This window comes from Amphiura filiformis, chromosome 3 (assembly GCF_039555335.1).
Source record: "Amphiura filiformis chromosome 3, Afil_fr2py, whole genome shotgun sequence".
NCBI classification, from domain to species: Eukaryota; Metazoa; Echinodermata; class Ophiuroidea; order Amphilepidida; family Amphiuridae; genus Amphiura; species Amphiura filiformis.
In genome coordinates, this window is record NC_092630.1 from 69,761,557 (window position 1) to 69,783,427 (window position 21,871).

At 34.4% G+C, this 21,871-nt stretch overlaps 1 protein-coding gene across 3 annotated transcripts in view; it reads left to right on the forward strand.

Annotated features, from left to right (window-relative positions):
* The window catches only part of LOC140149040 (cyclin-dependent kinase 17-like), a 146,840-nt gene that overhangs the window by 94,940 nt on the left and 30,029 nt on the right, over window positions 1–21,871 (forward strand). For all 3 annotated transcript variants that reach the window (XM_072171187.1, XM_072171189.1, XM_072171188.1), the window contains exon 6: window positions 5,883–5,977. In XM_072171187.1, the coding sequence (XP_072027288.1) occupies window positions 5,883–5,977 (95 nt within the window). The remainder of the gene's footprint in view (window positions 1–5,882; window positions 5,978–21,871) is intronic.

Consider the following 21,871-nt stretch of genomic DNA (forward strand, 5'->3'; position numbering starts at 1 on the left):
TCCCCTTTATATCCAAAGATCCTACATATTTGAAGTTATTTTTCTGTTACGCTTGACTCCCAGCATAATTCATTTGTAGGTGTAGAATCATCACATCTTCAAATGAAATTTATATTTCAACATGCCCTTACTCAAATTTAGTGAGCTAGGATTGTCGTAAAAAAAAAACATAATTGAACCTCAGGCTGATGTAGTTGTTTCAAAAGTATACAAAATTGAAGAAGAGACTGAGCCTGAAGGAGTGTGTCACTAAGCTGTAAACTTGCCGTGTTATGAATGGCGCTGGTTGAATTCTTGATGTATAGGTGTCAATGCACTCAGGTTTGAAGTATATCCGGTATCTTCCCAAAATTGATATTACATACTCTCACATCCCTGATATAAAATAATGCAATCATATCTCGTGCTGATGAATATTCATGTTTGCATTCACAAAATAAAATTCAATTTTGCTGCTAATTTCAGAAATCATTCATGAAAATAATAATGATGAATATGTGTAGCAATAAATGTAATTAATGAAAGGTTAAGATTCATTTGAGTCCTAGTAGTATCATTAGAGAGGTGTTACTTGTCCCAGCAGCCCTCTATTTCTGTCCACCCCTAGGGTTTATCAGCATGCATGTGTGAAACACAGGGAGCTGGAGATGTACAGAAATGAAAGAGAGTAAGAGAAATGAGATAAAGTGCGGTAGTGACGTTGGATCAGAAATTAGTAGATCACCACGGTGATGGTGTGACGGTGTGTTTCTCAAGAGGAACGGTGTCAAACTATAGAAAACAGTTGAATAGTTGACTTTTAAATTTGAGAGGATATGGGATGGGTTTATGATAGATGATGTGAAGTTATGTCACTTTTGTAATGAATCTGTGATGTGTAAGCAAGTATGTACATGAATATGTATGATATTGTTAATAGAAAGTAATGCGCCAGATGGCAGGTATTGTCTGGTATTTATAGTATTAAATTTTTATACAGATCTTGTGGAATATGCTCATTTTGCAACTGATTGTGAACATTGGTTGTATTTTTCATATGAAATAAAAAATATTCTTGATAAAAGAGTTTAACTTCAATATTTTTGGCTCATCTGGAATGTTTTTCCTAGATCGACTAGAGTCTTCAGCAGAAGTGTTGAAGTGTTGAAGTTACACTGTTATCTACCACTATGTATGAATATCCACATATGAAAATACCGTAAAACCCCGTCTACAAGCATATGTAGTGTTGTTGATGAAAGCGAAGTTCACACGAAACTAGCGTAAATATGTCAATACCAAAGATTGGTCTTACAATAATACTTGTTCGTACATGCTCGGATGTGTCATTTATTTGCTCAAACTCCATAATGGCACCTGGATTAATTTAGCTTTCATCAGAAGCATTCTATATGCTTATAGACGAGGTTTTACGGTATTCTTCGTACACAAATCTCATTATGCAAATCCGATCCATGAATGATATGTGACAAAAATGTTCCTTTTAAAGTGCTCTTTCGTTGTTTAATCATCCAAAATGAAAGAAATAAGGAAAAATAGAGCGGAAGGAAGGAAGAAATGAAAGTAGGAAAGGGTGAATGCTGAATGAATAAATGAATAATGCATAAATGAATTAACTAAAAGAAAGGAAAGAACAACGAATGAATAAATTAAGGAAAGAATAATAAGTGAATGAATCCATTCAAATTTTGTTGTCATGCTTTACTAGGCAACTTCAATTTTTTATCATCCATTTATAAAACTGCGACACTGCACAGTGATTAACACTATCAAGTAGAAGTCAATAAATAATATGCATACACACGTATATGGAATGTACACAGCACATGACCATGCATAAATACTAGTCAATGAATGAACATGATTGTCTTGTCTCACCGGTCCGCCTTACTTGCACACTCAGTAAGTCAATACAATTTACACTCTGATGAGGGACAGCCAGCGGAAGAAAATTTTGACACTTTGTGCCCTAGTGTTTCTTAAATTTCAGTGCAATATAGACACACATGGGATTAATGTGATATTAAGAATTGTGCTTCACACCTGAAACATCAATATGATACTAAAATGTCATGTTTTTGTTTAATATAGCAGAGTAGGTTTGACAAACAGGACTGCTTTGTCAGGTGAATTATAGTCTGCAAATTTTACGACACTATACATGTATATTGTGTTACCATATTTCATCTTAAGTAGTATATGCTTAGCGTGCTGAAGTAATGTAAAACTGAAATAAGGGTGCTGCTTAAAATCATGCAATAAATTAACCACATGTAGGAAAGCTATCTAAGAAATTAAAACTCAAATCCCAGGTTGGATTTTTGTGTGAATTCATTTGCAAGCTGACCGCTAATTAGGTTGCATACAGTCAGGCCCGTACACAGGGTTTATTGTGTGGGTGTCAAACTTCCAAAGAGTGGAACGTTTTCAAAAGCAAGATGCGCTTGCACAAGTGTTTGGTAAAAAAGGTGGTCCTAAACCCCCCTAAAATTTTTGAATGCCTTGCTACCAAAAAGTAGACCTGTTGTCCATTTTCTCCCACTTTTGTACCTTTGGAGAAAATAGCAAAAAATGGACCTTGTGGATCATTTTTTTGGGGGGGAGGGAGGATGGGGCTGAATACAGTAAGCATATCAAATAAAGTTTGGACCAGAAAGTGTAAGTGAATTCTTGGAGCATAGATAATGATGAAATACACTTATGTCAGCATAATTTGCTCAACTTTGAGCCTCTTATAATATATATTTCCAGCTAGAACAGATGACAGACAAATCAAGAAAATTCAAAGTTTGTTTACTTGTCAAATTTGAATCGCAAGACGATTTTAAGAAACCCCATACTCTTGCAATTTAAGAACTTTTGCACTTCAATGAGTGCAAGGTATCAATTTCATTTTTTCCCTTCTATTCTTGCAAACAATTTTAATTGTGCCTTGAAGCTAGCGGTGACACATTACCAGTTGCAGTACATGTACATAAGGGAATACAGAATTGGGATCACTTACATGTGAAGAAAACCCCATTGATCATACCTTATGCTTTGATATAATAAGGAATACATTTTTGTACAGAATGGACAGATGGAATTAGAGATTTAGTTATTTGATGAGTTTAGACAGCAAACACAACCAACAAACAATACTACATCAAATATCATACATGAGATTTTCTTCTCCAGTGTAAAAAACCTAAATTCAGACTATGTGTACTTTCTTTATGTATTTGTTATGCAGTTCTGATACCTTCGATCGGAATATGATGAACATAATTTGAACCAAATATCTATAGATTTATATAGCTTGCCTCTGTGGCTCAGTTGGTTAGAGCATCGTACTAGTATTACGAAGGTCATCAGTTCGAATCCGGCCAAATCATTTTGAGGGGTTGCGTATTTATGGTGTTATGAAATTTGAAATGGACATTTTTTATGCATATAATAGTGATCTTCCATTCAATAGGAACTATAGAATAAATTATGATACAGTAAATCAAACTTGATGCCCTGGTTGTTTTTATGTGATTAAATGATGAGTAGAGATCCAATTTTATGAAAAAAAAGCTGTAAAGTGAAGGCACAATTCAAATGTGGATTTAAAAAGTTCGGGGGGCACTAATACAGGAAGAGGTGTACGTATTAATAAAATATGGTACTTACCAAACTCAAAACTACAGAAAGTTGCAGAAATCTGTGAAGCTTGTGTGATTGGTGAACAACTGAATTCAATTTAGCTGTCAAGTTCATTGGCTGATTGATCAAAAGGTCACTGGCGTATACCCTAATGCTAAAGGTGTCCATGCCTATAATAACTGTGGATTTGACACTATGCTTTAATACAGTAGAATGCATTGACATTTTGTTATTATTAAGGAGTCCTAGATGAGCTTTGAAAGTAGCTTGCCTCTGGCTACACTGCTAATGACTTTTAATCAAATCCCAATTTGTTTGTTGTCTGAGCTATATTGTTGATGATGTTGTTGAAGACAATAGTGTTGTTGTCGATGTTTGCCTTTGATTTTTGTCAATGTTGATTATATTGATCTTGAGGTTGTTGATGATAATAACAATGAATCAAATTAAAAAAACAACACAAAAGTCTGTCATTGACAATATTTCCTCAAGAACATTAGGATATTTGGATTTGGGCTTTAACAGGGACTGTTTCTTTCTGAGTCCTATCTATAGACCTTTTCAGCAACTGATAGGAAATCTTTCTAAATTAGTTCAAAAAGATGTTGTGTTCGATGAGTGTGTGACACTGAACTACTGGTCACACCAATCATGTACCATGGTACTCTTAATTAGCGCAGTGTATTGAACATGGTGTCCAATGCTTGGTTGAATACGCGTTCAAATTACCAGAAATGATTGGGTGAATATATTTTGTTGGTTGGGCATAATCAGTGCTTTTCATAAAAGTCACTCTTTAGTAAGTCAATGGCAAAGCTTTCCTCAGATGGTCTTATCAGAATTCATGAAAGTATAGAGCTTCAGTTTGATCTTTAGTTAATGATCTACTTGTGCGAGGAAAGGGAAATATTTGTAGAGCTTCAGTATGTAACATTAATGATAAAGTTAATGATCTACAGGGTATTGAAGTTTTGGTTCATTCTATATAAAATCATGAAGCCATTAGAAATTCAAATGTATATCTGAAGTGAGAATGCATTATACCATGAATCTAGTTATGAGCCATGCAAAACATTAATCCTAACCTGGCAATGTTCAACTGGTGAGCATTCAATTTTTGTTATCAGAAACTGTAACTGTGCCATATGCTGGAGAATGAAAATAATGCGCTTGAAAAAGTTTGATTTGGATTCATATTATACTAGCACTAAGTGAATCTGAGGAGATTTCAATTATTTAAGATCTCATTAAAATTATTCATGATCTCGTTAAAATTATTGATGATCTCATTAAAATGTGAGCATAAAGTTTCATTTAAATTATCTCAGTAGAATGGATCTTTAATGATATGCAAAAATGCAATTTATGCAACTGCTTTGTATTTGTACTTCTAGTATGCTAAGTGATTTTCAAGGTACATATGTTTGTGTAATGGGGAAAATTTAATGAATCCATCATGCAGCAGTACTGCATGTTAAACCAATAATGTGCGATTTGCATTAAAAATAGATTGTTATTTTTACCCCAAATATTGTTGGTTTTCACAATCAGATAATTATGTCCTTAATTTTGGGCAAACAAATGAGATAAATGGTATATTATGCAGCAGCCATACTAAAATTATACATGTATGTATACTGAAGTTATACAAGTACAAATATGAAGTGAATACAAAAAGGGATGTTTGTGTATCTTCATTGCTTTTTAGTATTGAGTTCCATGGTGATGTTCAAGTAAACTTAAGTAGGCTTGGTGTTGAATTGATCCATACATAGATATGAATTGATCAAATTTTAATGTTATCTTTCCTCATGATGATGTTACTTATCATTTCGATCAAATGTATCATAAAGTAAGTGGTGAGCAAATAAAACTTGGCAATTGTTATACAATAAACAGCGCTAATATATAAGGAATATACTTAGTCATGACATTCTTCTCTGAAACCGTGGGTTTGAAGCAAATCTGAATAGCCACATTTATAACAAAATTAAGTTTCTCATACACACTTGATAAATATCTAGTGTTTTATAACTTTTGTTGTTGTATTCAATGTTAACAGGAGCAAGTTCAAAATCATTTTTATAATTAACATGCTCTTAATGTACTCTGTGTTTGTATTAATGGCATTTCTTTTTTGTAGCATTTGCTGATCAATATGTCAGTTGTCACCTGTCACATGGAGATGTTCTGAAAGTACTTGCACTGTACCTCAATATTAACCATATTCCCTTGTTGTTTTTTGTCTTTCACAGTCTCACTACTGAAGGGTCTGAAGCATGCAAATATAGTCACGCTACATGATATAGTACATACAGACAAGTCTCTCACATTAGTATTTGAATACCTGGTAAGTATCATATTATATTGCAGCGAAAATGGGGACAAAGTTAAAAGCAAAGTAACGGGCTGTGTACACAGGTAGAATGCAGAAACAGTCTCCACATATTAGAAACTCTTTAAATGAAAGTTCAGTATAATGACAGAATGGACTTAAAGGATCATTGATGAAAGATTTGATATAATTTGCAAGTATCTTGATATGGATAAAATGACATAATGGAGCTTGTGCTAGACATAGAAAGCAAAGAGACTATAGCTACATTACAAGAGTAAAAGTCATATGAGAGCAGACCCATCACCATTAAGGTTATGTTTCATAAAAATACCATGTCCCATTTTAGACATGCTGGACTGAGGTATAGAGTAGTTGTACAATGGTCCATCCTTGTATCTTCAGCTTTGTGTTTCAATAAAGCACTATGAACTACCTCAAAATGACCAGTGCCAGTATTCACTCCTTGCATTGTAGGATCTCAAATTGACAGCATATGTGAATGGGAATTGAACTTCCTTTCATGTCTGTTGCAAACTGGTCTTCCTAATATGATGGAGCTGTGCAAGGAGTGAATATACCACAACTTAATTCAAAGGCATCCAGCCAGTATCAGTTCAACATTATTGTTCAATGTCTCATTTTTGCAATCTGAAGTTGAAGCAAAGACAGATTTAGGTAGTGCATTTTAAGTCGACTACACAGTCTACATGTGATTTCAAGCAGGAAATTACCCTTTTGAACATAATTTACTACTTGGGAACAGAATTGCAATATCTAAAAATGTTCATATAATCCTGTTAAAGACACTGCTTAGAGATCAGTTAGTTTAGTTAGGGATCATGATTAGTATTGTTTTATAATACAAATGGAAGTAAAAAAAAAGTAAGGTGGGCAGAACTTTTGCACAGACAACTTATTAAAGTGCTAAGTTCCATCCTTGCACATCAAAATTTGTGAAACTCCCACTAAGGCAAACAATACTTAAACCAGTTAGTATGCACGACTAGAAGCTCCTTGTACTAGCTGCCAATGTTAGCCTAACCTCATTTTCTGAATTACATCCTATTCGTAAGTTGCTCCCAATTTATCATAGTTATCAAAGTAGTGATGAAATAGAATTCACATCTTTAATAAAAAAATTTGGCTGAAAATTACTCAAATATACTCAAAAGGAAACAGGTTATAGCAATGATATCACAACAAACTTGTATTCCAAAAAAGGTCCTCAGGTTGAACTGAGGATGTCCTTTTCTTGTGTATGACTAGGCCATATAGTCAATCAAATTTAATGAATGCAGTATAGATTTTTTTAATGTTGTTTATTTGTAAATTTGGCATGAAGTACTTAAAGGAATATGGCTCTTAGTGATGAGACGTAGCCTGAAGGCAGCAAGCATCATATGAAGGACCAAGATAAGATTGAACACATATAGCGATCTAGGAAGGCATCAGGCATACGGGAGTTTAACTGTCTGTTTATATTTGTTGTGATGGATGTTCAGTTTGGAGCAACAGCGGTAGAAAGGAGTTCATTTAAATTATTGTGCATGTGTGCTTTGCCTGTTGTCATGATCAGTGAGCAATTTATTTTGAAAGTTTAAGTGCATCATATAGACTATAGGTGCTTACCCTCAGATGAACTTGTTTAAAATATCCATTCAGGAACTGAGAGAAGTGTCTCCTTCTAGCTGTGACAGGATTATTGTAGATTTAAAAGCTACTTTTACTTAAATCTTTTAAATAATAGTAATAATAATAATGATATAGATAATGGTGATTGACTTCTATGTAGGATGTGTTATCGACACATCACAAAAGCCTTAGCACTCTTGTAATAGCCTTAGTACTTTTGTAATACAGCAAATATTGGAAAATATACAGACAGTAAATGGTAGCGGCAAGTTACAGAATTACAGCTTTATGAACATGGCACATAGTTTGCACCTTTAAAATCAGTATTCAACACATTAACTAATGGTATAAATTTTTTGTAATTATGTAGTCAAATCCAATTTTCTTCTCACGGTATTAGAAAGTTTCGTCAACCAGGTCGGTTGACTTCTTCAGTAATGCGATGATCTGTCTACTAACTAATGTTAGTCATATAATCTCAATTTTATCCATGTGGAATTGCAAGCTTAGCAAAAAGAAATCAAAAGAAGTATCTTTTTTCAATGATCATTCAAAAGATTTTCGATTCATGAAATGAGCCATAAATACCCCATAAATAAAAAGACACATAAACAATATTCTTACTCCCTACTCACTCTACATCTTTTATAACTTACACAAGGAGAAAAATCACACAAGTCTCTTGACATGCTTGTTTTTCTGAGTGTTTGCATAAGACGGAAGCCAGTAGTGCTGGATTTATTTGCCATTCATCTGTGTTGCAGTTGAAACTTTTCTAGGCCGATACCTGTCGGGCTTCAAGTGTTTTCTAATCACAACCAGTCTGTTGCAGAAGTCATTACAGGTGTTGATCTGCTGGCCCTATACACAGAGTTAGAGTTGCATTGTAGTGAGTTGCATGATATCGAGTTACATACGGAATTTTAACCAGTATGATTTAAGTCAAAACTACAGTGTTGCCTTAGGCTACTTTCAGCGATAATTTTGTCATTTTTTGTAAAGAGTATTTCAAAATATATGTACATATGCGTTGTTATATATCATAACAAGTATGTGTTAAATGAATGTAAGATGAAGGAGAGAAATAGCACAATGTTGTTTGTACGAAGGGTCATATTGTAAATATTATGACACATTTATTGCAGTATAGTTTAGCCAAAGAAAGGCGAAAATGAAGCGATGCCATTCTCTTATACCCAATCCTAATTTCATTGCTCAGTAACTCACTTTAACACTCTCTATCACTAGACAACTCACATCAGTAGAATCATAATTCATAGAAAACACAGCATGCTAAGTTGCTTGATAAGCTACATCTTTGGCATCGCATCACTATGTAAGTCTCAGGTGTACGGAAAAGACTGGAGTTGAGAGACAAAATGATGGCACAAAACTAGGCTGCATGTCATGCCATAATAAATCTGTAGATCTATGTTAGTTACTGTGAAATAGAGCGTGACTAGAAAATGTTGCAAGAACACCTGGTCGGTATATGGGAGGTTTTTGAAATCCCTCATGTCTTAGTTAGCACCATGACAGCTTCTAAATTGGCAATTTAGGGAGTAGAGAGGTGTCACTAAATTGTGTGGATGTGAATGTAGGCAAATGGATCACCAATATGGTATGGCATGAATTATTTAAAGAATAAATGATGTGAAATTTTGTTTTTAATATCCTCTACCTTGTGATAGATGATATTTAGGTCCAATATTTTGCAAAGTGGATTGTCTAGCACACGATAGAGGATGGTAAAAACAGAAATTCATATTGTTTATTCTCATTCTTAGTCAGTTACGTATTATTTTAATAACTAAGACTATTTTTATTGAGGAAAATTATTATTCTAAAATGAACAAAACTTGTCTACAAATTCACCTGTGCATACTACATGGTGTATCTGTCTATGCACTATGCTTACAATGTGCTACATCTACGCAGCTAAGTGTGGGCCTCGACAGCATATTCCTCGATGAAGCGGGCAATGCCATCTACTGTGTAATATACGACATTCAGGAACCAATGAAATTCAGCACTTACAAGCTAAACCACAGCCACTGACAAGAAGTCTTCTTTAATGGACAACAAAATAAGTAATATAAACTTGAAAGCCTTTCAGTTGATATGTTCATATTTCTGTTGTTGTCCAGTTCCCCAAGATGGTAACTCCTTCCCCTGGAATGTGGATGTCATTAATACAATATACCTGTTCAAAAAAGCAACTGTATACATGTACTTGCATACATGGCCTCTCACTCTGTCCTATGAAAACCGTCACATAATGATTCTAGATCTTGATATTTAGGCCATATCTGGTTTGTAAAGATTATATTTTCCTTCCACAATTTTGAAATGTTCTTTCCATATTTTGTCTCTCATATAATCCTGAATCTTCTTGGTGATTATAAGGTTAACACTCCAAGCATCTTAAAATGTCAACTTCATTATGGCATTATTCCACATTTTTTAAATCTGTCCATTCCGGTAAAAGCAAAATCTTATCAAATCTCTAGCGGGTAACAAGTAGATGTAACAAACAAACAAACAAATCAAGCAGCTTCCCCTGGAGTAAAACAACGGTGTAGGGATTGCATGTTTATGTAAGGATTTAACACTCTACATTGAATTTTCGACAGAGGTTATTTTAGCCCTGCACTCTTAAAGAAGTAGACAGCGCAAAGAATTGTAAGAAAAATGTTGATGATCTCCTTTATTGTCTAAGTATTAATGATAAAAAAACTTTTTATTAGATACATTTATTTAGGCTTATGAAACCCTTGTCATGTGAAATTAGTTGAGTGAATATTTCCAGCTCTTTTGGAATTTTCATCAGCCATTGCTCAACACATTGAGAATAGAGATTTTCAAAAGCAATTTTTTTCTTGTGGACATTCAGAATTGTAAATCATGCATTTACCAAACATTGTTCACAATGTGGTGTAAGGGGTTGGTTGGTTGATAGATAATGTTTCTAGTTCAAATTTGTAAAAGTAAATTAAGATTGAAGATATAATTACATTACACATTGAACCTTTCTTTGAGATGGTTTAATTGTAATATTAGGGACTTGCAAAAATGTTTATTCTTTTGAAGTCTGACAGAAGTCATAGGTTGTTGACTGAAAAGTGTGTAATTTTGTTTAGTTTGCACACTTTTAGCGTCTTGTCAACACAAACTACACATGAATCTATGTGTTCTCAAATAGGAGAGGGGCACTGATTTGTGGACGAATTCTGAACAACATCTCGCATCTCATCACCTGACCAGACCCCTTTTCTCTCTTACCTATATAGAATGTTTATGCACCTTACATCGGACTTGTTTGTCGGCTGCATAAAAACAGTAGTAAAAACAGCGTTGCCTTGGGGTTATGCTCGCACCTTATCTGCATGCGTTTGCGGAAGTTTTAGCGAAGTATTGTCTCGGAAAACAAGTTGCATTGCAGCATTTTTAGATAGATTTGGATCAAATGATGGAAAAAGATAATATTTAAGATACTCTAATGCAGGAAATATTTACTGGCCTAGATATTGTTATCAAAAAGCACTTAAAATCTAGCCACTTTACCAGTTTTAATATTAACAAGTTCATATGTTCAACTCATGAAGAGAAACTTTTTTTAATATGCTAGATATCTGTTATTCAATTAACAGGAAAGTGTAACTGCAGACATATCGACAGCCTGCTACGCTAATTGCCCAAGTCATGTTTTGTAATTTTGAGAATAAAGTACAAAATATGGTTCAAGCATGCATTGAAACATATTTATTCACCAATCTTTGCACATGAACAAATGATAATGATACTAATAAAAGGGAATAATCTGAAATAATTAGGATGATTACGTAATTGATGCAAGCTTGAACCACATTTTGTTCTTTGTTCTCAAAATTACAAAAAACGACTTGGGCAATTAGCGTAGCAGGCTGACGAATTAACCGAACTACACAAAATGTAGTACATACTCTGTGCAAACATTTCTTTTTGTCATGAAGAAATATGGTCTACTAGATATGCATCAATCTGATAAGTCAAGCAATCAAAGTCAAAATTTCACCCTATTTTATTAATTCAAATAAATTTTTGCTCTCCAAGCAGCTACCATGAAAATATGAGCATGTAACTTTATGTACAGCTGCAGTATGGTCTGTGTGAAGGAGCTTTAAAATTGTGAAATTTTTAAATAAGTGCCAAAACTGTGAAACTGATAAAATTAAAAACACAAAAATTCAATTTTTATAGTACACGCATTCACTACTTGCATGTGCTATGCCAGGAGCTAACTCATGGCATAACATATGGACAACTTTGAAGTAAAACAATCCGACAGACAGCAATACGTGTTTGCTAATGGTTCATGCACTTCATTTCTTTATTTAGCTTGTGAAAAATAACCTGTAACAAATGTAATAAATTTTACAATGTACACATCACACATCTGGAAAGGATGCAGGAATTGATAAAACAGTCAATTTGCCAACAGTTTGCACGTAGCATTACTTTTATTGTGTAGATTATATTTTATGTCTATGCTGAGTTTTAAAAATATTTTAGTGCATTTACATAAGATTCCATAAATATTTTTTGGTTGTTTTTGTAATATTACCTTGAAACAATGAGGTACGCTGCGCTTCATTCCGTGAGTATGCACCGTTCCAAAAGTAATCAGGAGGGGTATGGTAGGAGTAGCTTGCTGCATTGTAAAATTGTGCCCAAATTATGCTTAATTGAATATTAAGATTAAACAGAGCATATTGTTCATTCTATTGGCAATTTTGTGTGTCATATTGCAGAATAACATTTAATCTACATGTAATTGCTGCATTTGCATCACTTTGTAGCAGTATTATTAATTATGTACGGAGCTCCACACATGTCAAGGACAATGTTCATCATGACTAAATCCTTACATCTAGTCTTTTACAATGACAGAACGTCAAGCTTATGGGCTTACTCATAGTGCTTTTAAATGTTATTTCATACTTAAATGTTGCGTATTGGTTTAGGAAATATGCAGAGTAGGGAGGAGAAGTAGAAATTTTAGCAATGAATGGCTCTGAAAATCAAGGAAATGTGGATGTCTTACACATGTCCATCTATCAGGGCTGCATTCACATAGAATTACTTTAGAATGTAGTTGGTACAAAGCTTCAGTCGTTGAATTAAAATTATTGGACTATGGCATTTAGGAATGGGTCCATTTTAACTTGTATTGAAGTCATGTTGTGATCTTATCATCACTTAGATTTTCCAATAGGGCATGATGAGGACAAGTTGAGTGGAGGATGCAAACAAGATATGTGTGTGGAGTTGGAAATACTGCATTAAAAACAATGTGAGCAAATTTCCTACATGCTTTATTTTCCAGTATATGCACCATAGTATTTCTTGTGCATTTTAAAACAATGCCTTGGGTCTTGTATTTATAGAGCTGTCTCATCTCACGCATGTGGCATACCAACCCATTTACAGCAAGTCACAAAAAAAGCATGCTCCGACAAATAATAGTTGATAATTCTGTCACAAGATATATTTTGGAAGTAGTGAATGTAGTAGTTTAAATGTCAACGGTCCTGCAAGATTTATTTTCCACATTTCCAGTCAATTGAATAAACCAGCGGTTTCCAAACCGTGTTTCACAACCCTTTTGGGGGTCGCGGCCTCTTCCAAAAGGGGACTCTAGACCTGCCAAAAAAACCAAAAGAATTAAAGTGCAGGGCACCATCGTTTTGGTCATGTAACCATATTTTGACCCGGCCACTTCAACAGTACAATGGCAAATGTTCATGTGCTTAGCGCACATTTGTCACAGGAAAGTCATTCTGGCAGCCGGTCAATGGGACGATTTAGAAATTATGTCCCTTATGAGATCTTGCCTGGTATTCGCTGATATGTTTCAGTAAGTTACAACATTTAGGTTATGCTGTGGGTCGTGCTATATTTTCCTTATGAATTTTGGATTACAGGAAAAAAGTTTGGGAAGCCCTGTAATAACCCTGGAAAAAATCCTTGGATACCCATCTGCGCCAGGACTTCCAGATAATTATTTATTTATTTATTTATTTATTTATTTTATTTATAACATCGGACGAAGCTAGGCAAAGCCTAATTATGCTCAGAGCCTGCTCAATTAAAGGGATGCCAAACAAATTTGATGGGACAGGGATATTATTGGTTAATATAGTTATTTTATTTTATGGGACAGGAAAAATTATTGGTTAATATAGTTATACAGTCAGCATTTACAGAGCTAAGACTTGTTTTGTAGAGACTAAGCAGCCTGTGTTTTAAAGAAATCATTTATTGTTTTGTTTTTATGAACACACTGTAGTCTGTCTCAATGCATTTAAATGGCTGGAATTAGTTTTAAATAGGTCATGATATCGGTTTGCTATGGATAACCAGTGCCACTTGCACTTTGTTAAAATGGAGTTACCGCACCATAGTGATATCTACACTGCCAAGTAGCAGTTAGTAGGAATGAGAGTAAAATCAAGGGATTGCCAACAAGCTTTGGGTTGAAAGTAAGAGATCTAGCATTGAATCTATGGTATAGACAAGAGGTAACGTGAGATGAAAAGAAGCGCATAAGACAGGTTGTCGGGAGATGGGCTTGCATTGCACTTGTGTGCTCATTGCAAGCTTAATTCTGTCATAGTTATTGTCAAATGCTGCTGTATACTCGTTATGTTTGCCTTGAAAGTGCAATGTTGCCTGCAGTTGTGCTTTGAATCGTACTTGAAATGCGTATTGACGTCATGAGTTGATCTTAATAACACATACTTTGGGCTAACTTGACGGCGATGAAGGTTGCATACATGAGAGTTAGGTATGGTAAAAAGATCGCCTTTAGATTGGATATTAGTATGTGCAAATCTCTATCATCAGTAGTATTTGTAACTGCTTATTATGTAATTGGGTCTGGCTTTGTTGTTGATTGCATACCAAGATGTAGGAATCATGGAGTTAGTTCACATGATCCAATCCCATGATGCATAGATTTTGAATTCTAGTAGTAGGCAACTATTAGCCTTCAATGTACCTGGTGTAGCAGAGCAACATGCTCCCCATTTTGGACAACCTGCTATATAAATTTCAGCTTGTATAGCAATTTTTTACAATGTAAACATAATATCTTAAGAACATCGCATAAATAACGTTTTTACTAAAAATCGCTGTACAAATTAAAAAAAGTAAATTGAACCCTATTCGTAATAGGCAGATATTAAATAATATTATGTGTCAACAACAATACTTGTGCAATGATGAGGCTTTTGTATTGATTTTGATGTGTGCTGAAAAACAACATGATTACTTAGCCAAATTGATGCATACCCGCTGAGATGTTGATACCTCTAATGCACAAGCACCACAAGAGAGAGAGTGCATTAGACAAGTATTAACATTTAAGACAAGCGCATTGATTCATCTGGTTTCTCAAGCAAACAGTAATACAACGTTTTAACCTAATTAATAGCCGACAAACTAACACAACTATTTATATGAAAAAAAAATCAGTTGTTTGCCAGAGTGTCACAATATAAAAAATACAAATACACCCACCCCAATGCAACAAAACACATTTGAGAAATAGATCCGAGAGGATGCATTTAAAGAATTAAGTAAATTCTATTTCTAATTCAGTACTAAGTAAAATACCAGCACATGACATACACTACTGAGTAGCCAATTAGATAAGACCTTGGAAAAATAATCAGAGTGAATTGAGAGTGTCATACATTGCACTTCACCTTATACGCAGTGTTTTTGAATGTGTGTGTGGGGTGTGTTTGCCACATGGGATCGACTCATAAAGCACTCAAAATTGTAAAAAAGGGGGGAAATAATGGTTTCAGCCCTCTTCTTTTCATTGTAAAAAAACAGTTGTTTCTATAAGAACATACAGATTAACATACTGAATTAATGATATGGTTGTAGGTTTTGAGTAGTGTATTCGGGGACGGGGAGACTACATGGTGCCAGCAATTTTGATGAAAACAGGTCTGATTTAAATGTTCCAATACAAATAATGGTTGGTATCCATATATGCATAGGGAGAGAAGAAACTGCACATATGGATCCTTGATGCAATTATCCCTCCAATGCGCATTTGTCTAAATTTGCTTTGCTATGCATATTTCAGACTTATTTCCGGAAGTCATCTTCTCTGATCGTTTTCTCAGTGTGTTGTCTTTCCCCTATCTCTTACCCTGTGTGCTGTCTTCCAATATGCTGTTTACTAACCATGAGAAGTGTGGATTGCAACTAACCATCTAATATACATTACGTAGACACATTTGGTTCATTCGCTGCATGACTGGTTACATATCACATCAGCCTTCCTTACCAACTGTCTGCAAAATAACTCATATATTACCCATCTGAAAAGATCAAATTAATACTAAATATACTCATGCAGACTTGAGTAGAGTTAACATCCGGACAAGGGCATAGGAAAGATGAGATGTAAACAAGTTCTTGGTTATAATATTATTATGTAACCTTTACATATGGAAGTTACTTTGTAATGGATATTTATGTATTTTTGAAGTCATTACTCTTACTTGGTTTCAAGGAATTGTGGGTCCTATCATGGGTTTTAGACATCAGATTCTTAAGCAAAGCATATAATCAGTTTGACACTGATTTGTTTAAAAAAATTGTTCTCAGAAGAAGATTGGAAAAAAGAGACAAAAAGAACAAGACTAATCTTTTACCCCGAGATGCCTGTAAAGGCAGTCGGTTACATAACAAGTAGGATGCTATTAAACTTGTACAATCCATACCTTTGTAAACTCATAATCTTAAAAAAGGGTACAATGTGCATTAAAGCTTAAAGGTCTGTGATCCGATAGACAGCATCATCCCCTATTTTTCCTCATCAAAATTGAGATTTTGGAATCGGAAGAATGCTCATATTTTTTCATCATCCTACTAAAGCAACAAAGCCCAAAAGTAGTGCTAAGAAATTATGTTCAGCATTAAAAAGTTTATCATGCTGAAACTTTCTCACAGTAATTAATTTATAGTTACCATCCATCCTAAAAGATGAAAAATAAAACACTTGACTTGCCAAGCTGAGAATCTAGAAGTCTGAACGTTGTCATGGTCCAGTAACCAATCCTATAGAGTCTAGAAGAACTTGTTACGATTAAAAAATTAATAAATTGCCTTGAGGCTCAACAATTCTCATCTCAGCTTGCTCAAATATTTATTACCACAGAAAATTTGCTAGGAGCCAATACAGCCTCAATTCCTGTGACACGGTTCACCGACATACATTTCACAATGAAACCCCCATATTATAGAGTATGTGTTTTGATATCCAATCCTAGGAGGCCAATACCTTTTAAGGTTTAAGAACTGTGCCACAACAGACAGTGATATAGTGAATGGTAGTGATTGGGTTATGAGAACAGGAAAGACAATATATTGAACGTGTCTTGTCTGCAGAAAAAAAATGGATTGAAATTTTGTTTTAAGGGGAAAAATGATTGATATTTTGTTTTATGGCATCTGTTTGCATTGATTGTGCAATGGATGTTTTAAAATTTAATCCTTTTTAGACCTAAAATTGTTGTTTTGGGTTTTCCTAATTTTGACTCTGACTTTGGATTTTCACGTCAACTAGTATGGACTAAGCAATTAAAAAAATTCCAGATATTACTAGTAGTATCATATATGGTAGATATCTGTTCAGAGCTTTAAAATAATATAAATGTGATGGTACTAGTATTACAATTCTTTTAAGTATTTTCTATAAATAATTGTATTTCTTTATTTATCAGGAATGCTAGCGTGTTTTGCATGGTAAACGAAAGAAGAAAAGCTTTTAAAGGAAATGAAATATTGCATAAGTGATAAGAATAATAAAAGAAAATTATGGATAGGAAATTCAAATTAGGATGGTTGAAAACAATTGAAGATTGCGCTAATTGGCTTCCAGTGTTTCATAGCTCTCTATGTCTGCTGATATAGATATGCAATATTTCCATATATACATAATGCTAGTGTTTTATTTAAGTCCCTGGTAATATTGGATATGTACTCGACATAGGGCATTTCCCCCACTATTGAACGGCTTATGTCAACATCGCTCGCTTAAAATCGTAATACCGACGGCCAGCTGCTTGTTTAGAGTGACAAAGTTATAGCATCGTAATAACATATTATGTAGCTTGAGTTGGATTGATTAGATCACTGACAAACAGTCATGTGACAAAGATAGCTCTAATACAGGATGCTAAATTTTTTTTGCCTGGTTAATATTTGATGCTAATATTGAAACACAATGTTTTTGTGAATCCTGTAGATTGTGTTCTCTTGATCATAAAGATGACCTAAAAATACAGTGAAAACAACGAAAACAAGTGTGTGCAATGTTAGAGAATGAATTCTGGAAATCAGAATAGAGAAAATAATGTGGTGTGGTGTAACCTGTAAACAAAGCTGAACAAAAATGCAAGCCATTAGGATTCAAGAACAGCGGTGGTTCTTTGATATCATTAGATTGTTTATAACCAATTTTCAATTTATATGTGTTTCTCATGCCAGTCTTACCAAGAATTCACTGAAAACAGGGCAGGGGGATCCCTTCCTATTATTGGTGCCAGTGAAAACAAGCTGCATACATGTTTGTGACAACTTGCACATAATATGGTACATAAGAGCATGCATACATGTATGCGTGGAATTGCGCTTCATATCAACGAAGAGTGTGCCGGATGTCCGCCCGGGCCTTTGAATATCAGTTAAATAGTTACATAATGCATATGTGTAGCTAACCCAAAAAGCTTATTCCAACCATGCAGCAGTCAGTATTTCATTGACCAGACATCAGTGTAAATTATTTGGATAACTGCAGTTATTAGACATGCAAGTATTTCTGTTATGAAATTGATTATATCATCTAGCACCTGCATCAACAATGATGCAATTGATCATCCTACCTACTCCATGTGACTAACAAGCAAGTTCAAAGGTAACATAGCTGCCGTCAGTCTATTAGATTATCATACTAGAGTGACTGCCATAATGGGGTGTTTGGGTATATGATTCTATTAATATCATCCACATCTACCACATGACTAGTACTAGGTATTTTAACGTTGCTATGAACAAGATATCTGACTAAGGGGTGGTGCAATAATGTGTACCCCGTGTGGTGGATTATAGGTGGGGAGCAAAGATTTTTGGTCTGCCAAAAAGGGGCTAAGCAATTTTTGGCATTGATATTTGTGCACCATTTCTATATTAGGCAATAAAACGATGTAGAAATATGTTAAGAAACGTTCACGTATGCAAAATTTTCTGCTTGCTGCACTTCAGGTTTTGTAATTTAAATTGGGATTCTCCAAAATCTGGCATATGTAAAGGGGAGGCAAAGATTTTTTGGCATGTTGAAAGGGGAGGGGCAAAGATTTTTTGGCATGTCAAGGGGGGGTGTTGGAAGGAGGAATTGATATTTGGCAGACCATTTTGGATATTCACCACCCAGGGATACACATAATTTTACACAGCCTCTAAAATACATGTTTCCATTCCATTCAAAGAACCATCTTAACAGGGTTGTTGTCATTGAAATGAGCTTTAATGGGTCTAGAATATTATCTTGGAGTTTAGCATATGGAGGAGTAAAATTCAAAATGTTAACTTAGAAATGTAAGTTGCCAATCACATATTTAATATCCATGGCTTCATTTGAGGCATTTTTTCCATAGCCTTCAGACCACAGTATATCTCAGTTAGCAACATGCTCAGTGATGACAACAAATATTGTTGTAACATTCAATTGAAAACTCTGAATGGAGCCTTCTCTGTTTTGACTAGTAACTGTTTGATGGGACATGCTATTGTACCTGCCTCAGTCAATTTTGTCCACTCAATTAAAACAACAAAACAAGAGAAAGTGAATTTTCTACCAAATTTTATGTAGCATATACTTTGTGAAACAGTATTGTAATAGTAAGGTGGATCGTAAATGTAACGGCCCTTTAGACAACTTCTTGACATAAGAAAAAAAAAGATTATGGAAAAGTCTATGCTCATCCCCGAGGGAATCGGTCAAGAAATTCAAATATTTAGTTCCTGTATTCAGGCTAAAAAAGTGGCTAAATGAGTGTTATCCAATATTGACGCATTTGAAGCATTGCAAGACCTACTGTGTTGAAAGTTCATTATTTGAATGTCTTGTAGCTTCTGTAAGAAACACACATGTGTTATTTTTTTCCCAGCTGGTGTGAATTTTGAACATTTTGGTAATGCTGGTTATCTTTGCTCTCAATGTTCATTCAGTCTCTGTGCATCCATTACACAGGAGGCAAAGTTCACAATACTCATTCCTAACTTTCTGTGTTTAAAATTTCAGGTCAGAGCATCCAATCTTTGGAATAAACCTTGGCCTTGACGCTCCCATTCGTTCCAACATTACTTCTTTGTCATCTGGCTTACTGCTCTCACTCACTCTAGAAAGATCTTAAAACCTGTCAGAGTCTGATTTACTAGTTAACATCATTTACTTAAAAATGAGACTGATACAATGCTGAAGATTTACCCCTCCTGTGTTTTTGATTACAAATTGGTGAAAAGTGAGCGCAGCATCCATCTTTACGGTGTTGATAAATGGCACGTGGCAACTATTTATTTTACTATTTGATAGCAGATGTCACTATGAGACGATATGACTGCCATGTTAAAACCTACCACCTGTTCTGGGTATTGCTATGGTAAAATGTTGATGCTATCTCATGCCCACATTCATATTCATTTTATATCCATGTTATTTTAGTGCTTATATCAGTCAACATAGAGCTACATAGAAACAACAATACAATTATACATTTCTTTTTCATGAGAAATATGCAAGAATGGTGTTAGTACATTTTCACCATTATACAGGAGAAGCATTTTTGTTTTTGCTGAACAGAAAACAATTGTATACAATTTAATTTTTTTGAGTGAATACACCTGTTCTTGTGGTACAATCGGATCCAAAAGACACCAATTGTGACCTTGAGATACAAGCAAAAATAAGGAGTAAAAAGTAAAGTACTAATGATAATATTTGTAAACATGATAAAACCCAGGGATAAAACTGAATAACTTTTTAAGTATTTCAATTTTCTTTTCTTTTTTTTGATGGACAATATATCATTTTGAAACAATGAAACAAACAAAAAAATAGCAACCAATTATCCTGCCTTGGGAAAATGGAGGGTGAGACAACAATTTTCTGTATGACATGGATCCAAAATATGTGTTATTTGTTAGAGAGAATCTGCAACAGAGGGGGTTTATTCAAGTCTATCTGGCTGGATGAATAATTTTCCAATTTAAATTACTATAGCCTATAATTTATGGAATATTTTGACCTGATTGAAGTGAATTACAAGTAATAATGAAGACAATAATATATCAACCATTGTTTACTGCTTTTAATACTTTTTTCCTTCTTGAATTAGACATTATTCTCAGCATTTAACAGGAGCATTTGTGCAATAGGTATAGATGTGCAAGACATTTATGTCGACATATTAACCCACAAACGCTTCTTTCAAATCGAATAATGCAGAGCTAAAATTTTACAATGCATGAGACAGGCAGATGTAGTGTGAAACCTGACTGGTTAGATGCTCCTACCTAGTACCTGTAGGCCATTATATACTATTTCGGTGCTATCAAGTGTTGATGGTTCTCCTCACATTGTAGGATGGATGTTTTTTTATCACATTATTTGTGCAGATATTTCCAGTGCGTTATTCTGCATCCAGCAATATAATTAAATACATATAGGTGCTAGAACATCTCAACTGTCAAATTCAAAATAATGTCCTTTAATATGCGGATACCTACGATGAGGAATAACAATTGTGACCATTTTTCGGATGCCTTCGCTTGAAGCTGCTAAGAGAATTGTATTTATTCAACTTTGCCTGCGAACATTAATGTGCCGTACATACACATACAACTGCCATTCTTATTATTTTAACTCATTGTATCAAAAAGATTTTTACTAATGCTGTATATAGAAAATATTGATACAAAATTGACAAAGAGGGCTTGATGTCAATGAAAGTACTGCATCCATGTTACTTACAAGCTGGTTCGCTCATTCAATTTAACCAATACATTCTTAATCATGACATGTTTTAACCATGATACCAACAAAATATCTTGCAAATAATCTATTCTGTACTAGACAATTGAGCTTATGGTAAATTCCAATCATAAGCCTTTGTTTTTGGACCACTGACGTCATAACGCCGGAGCGTACATTGT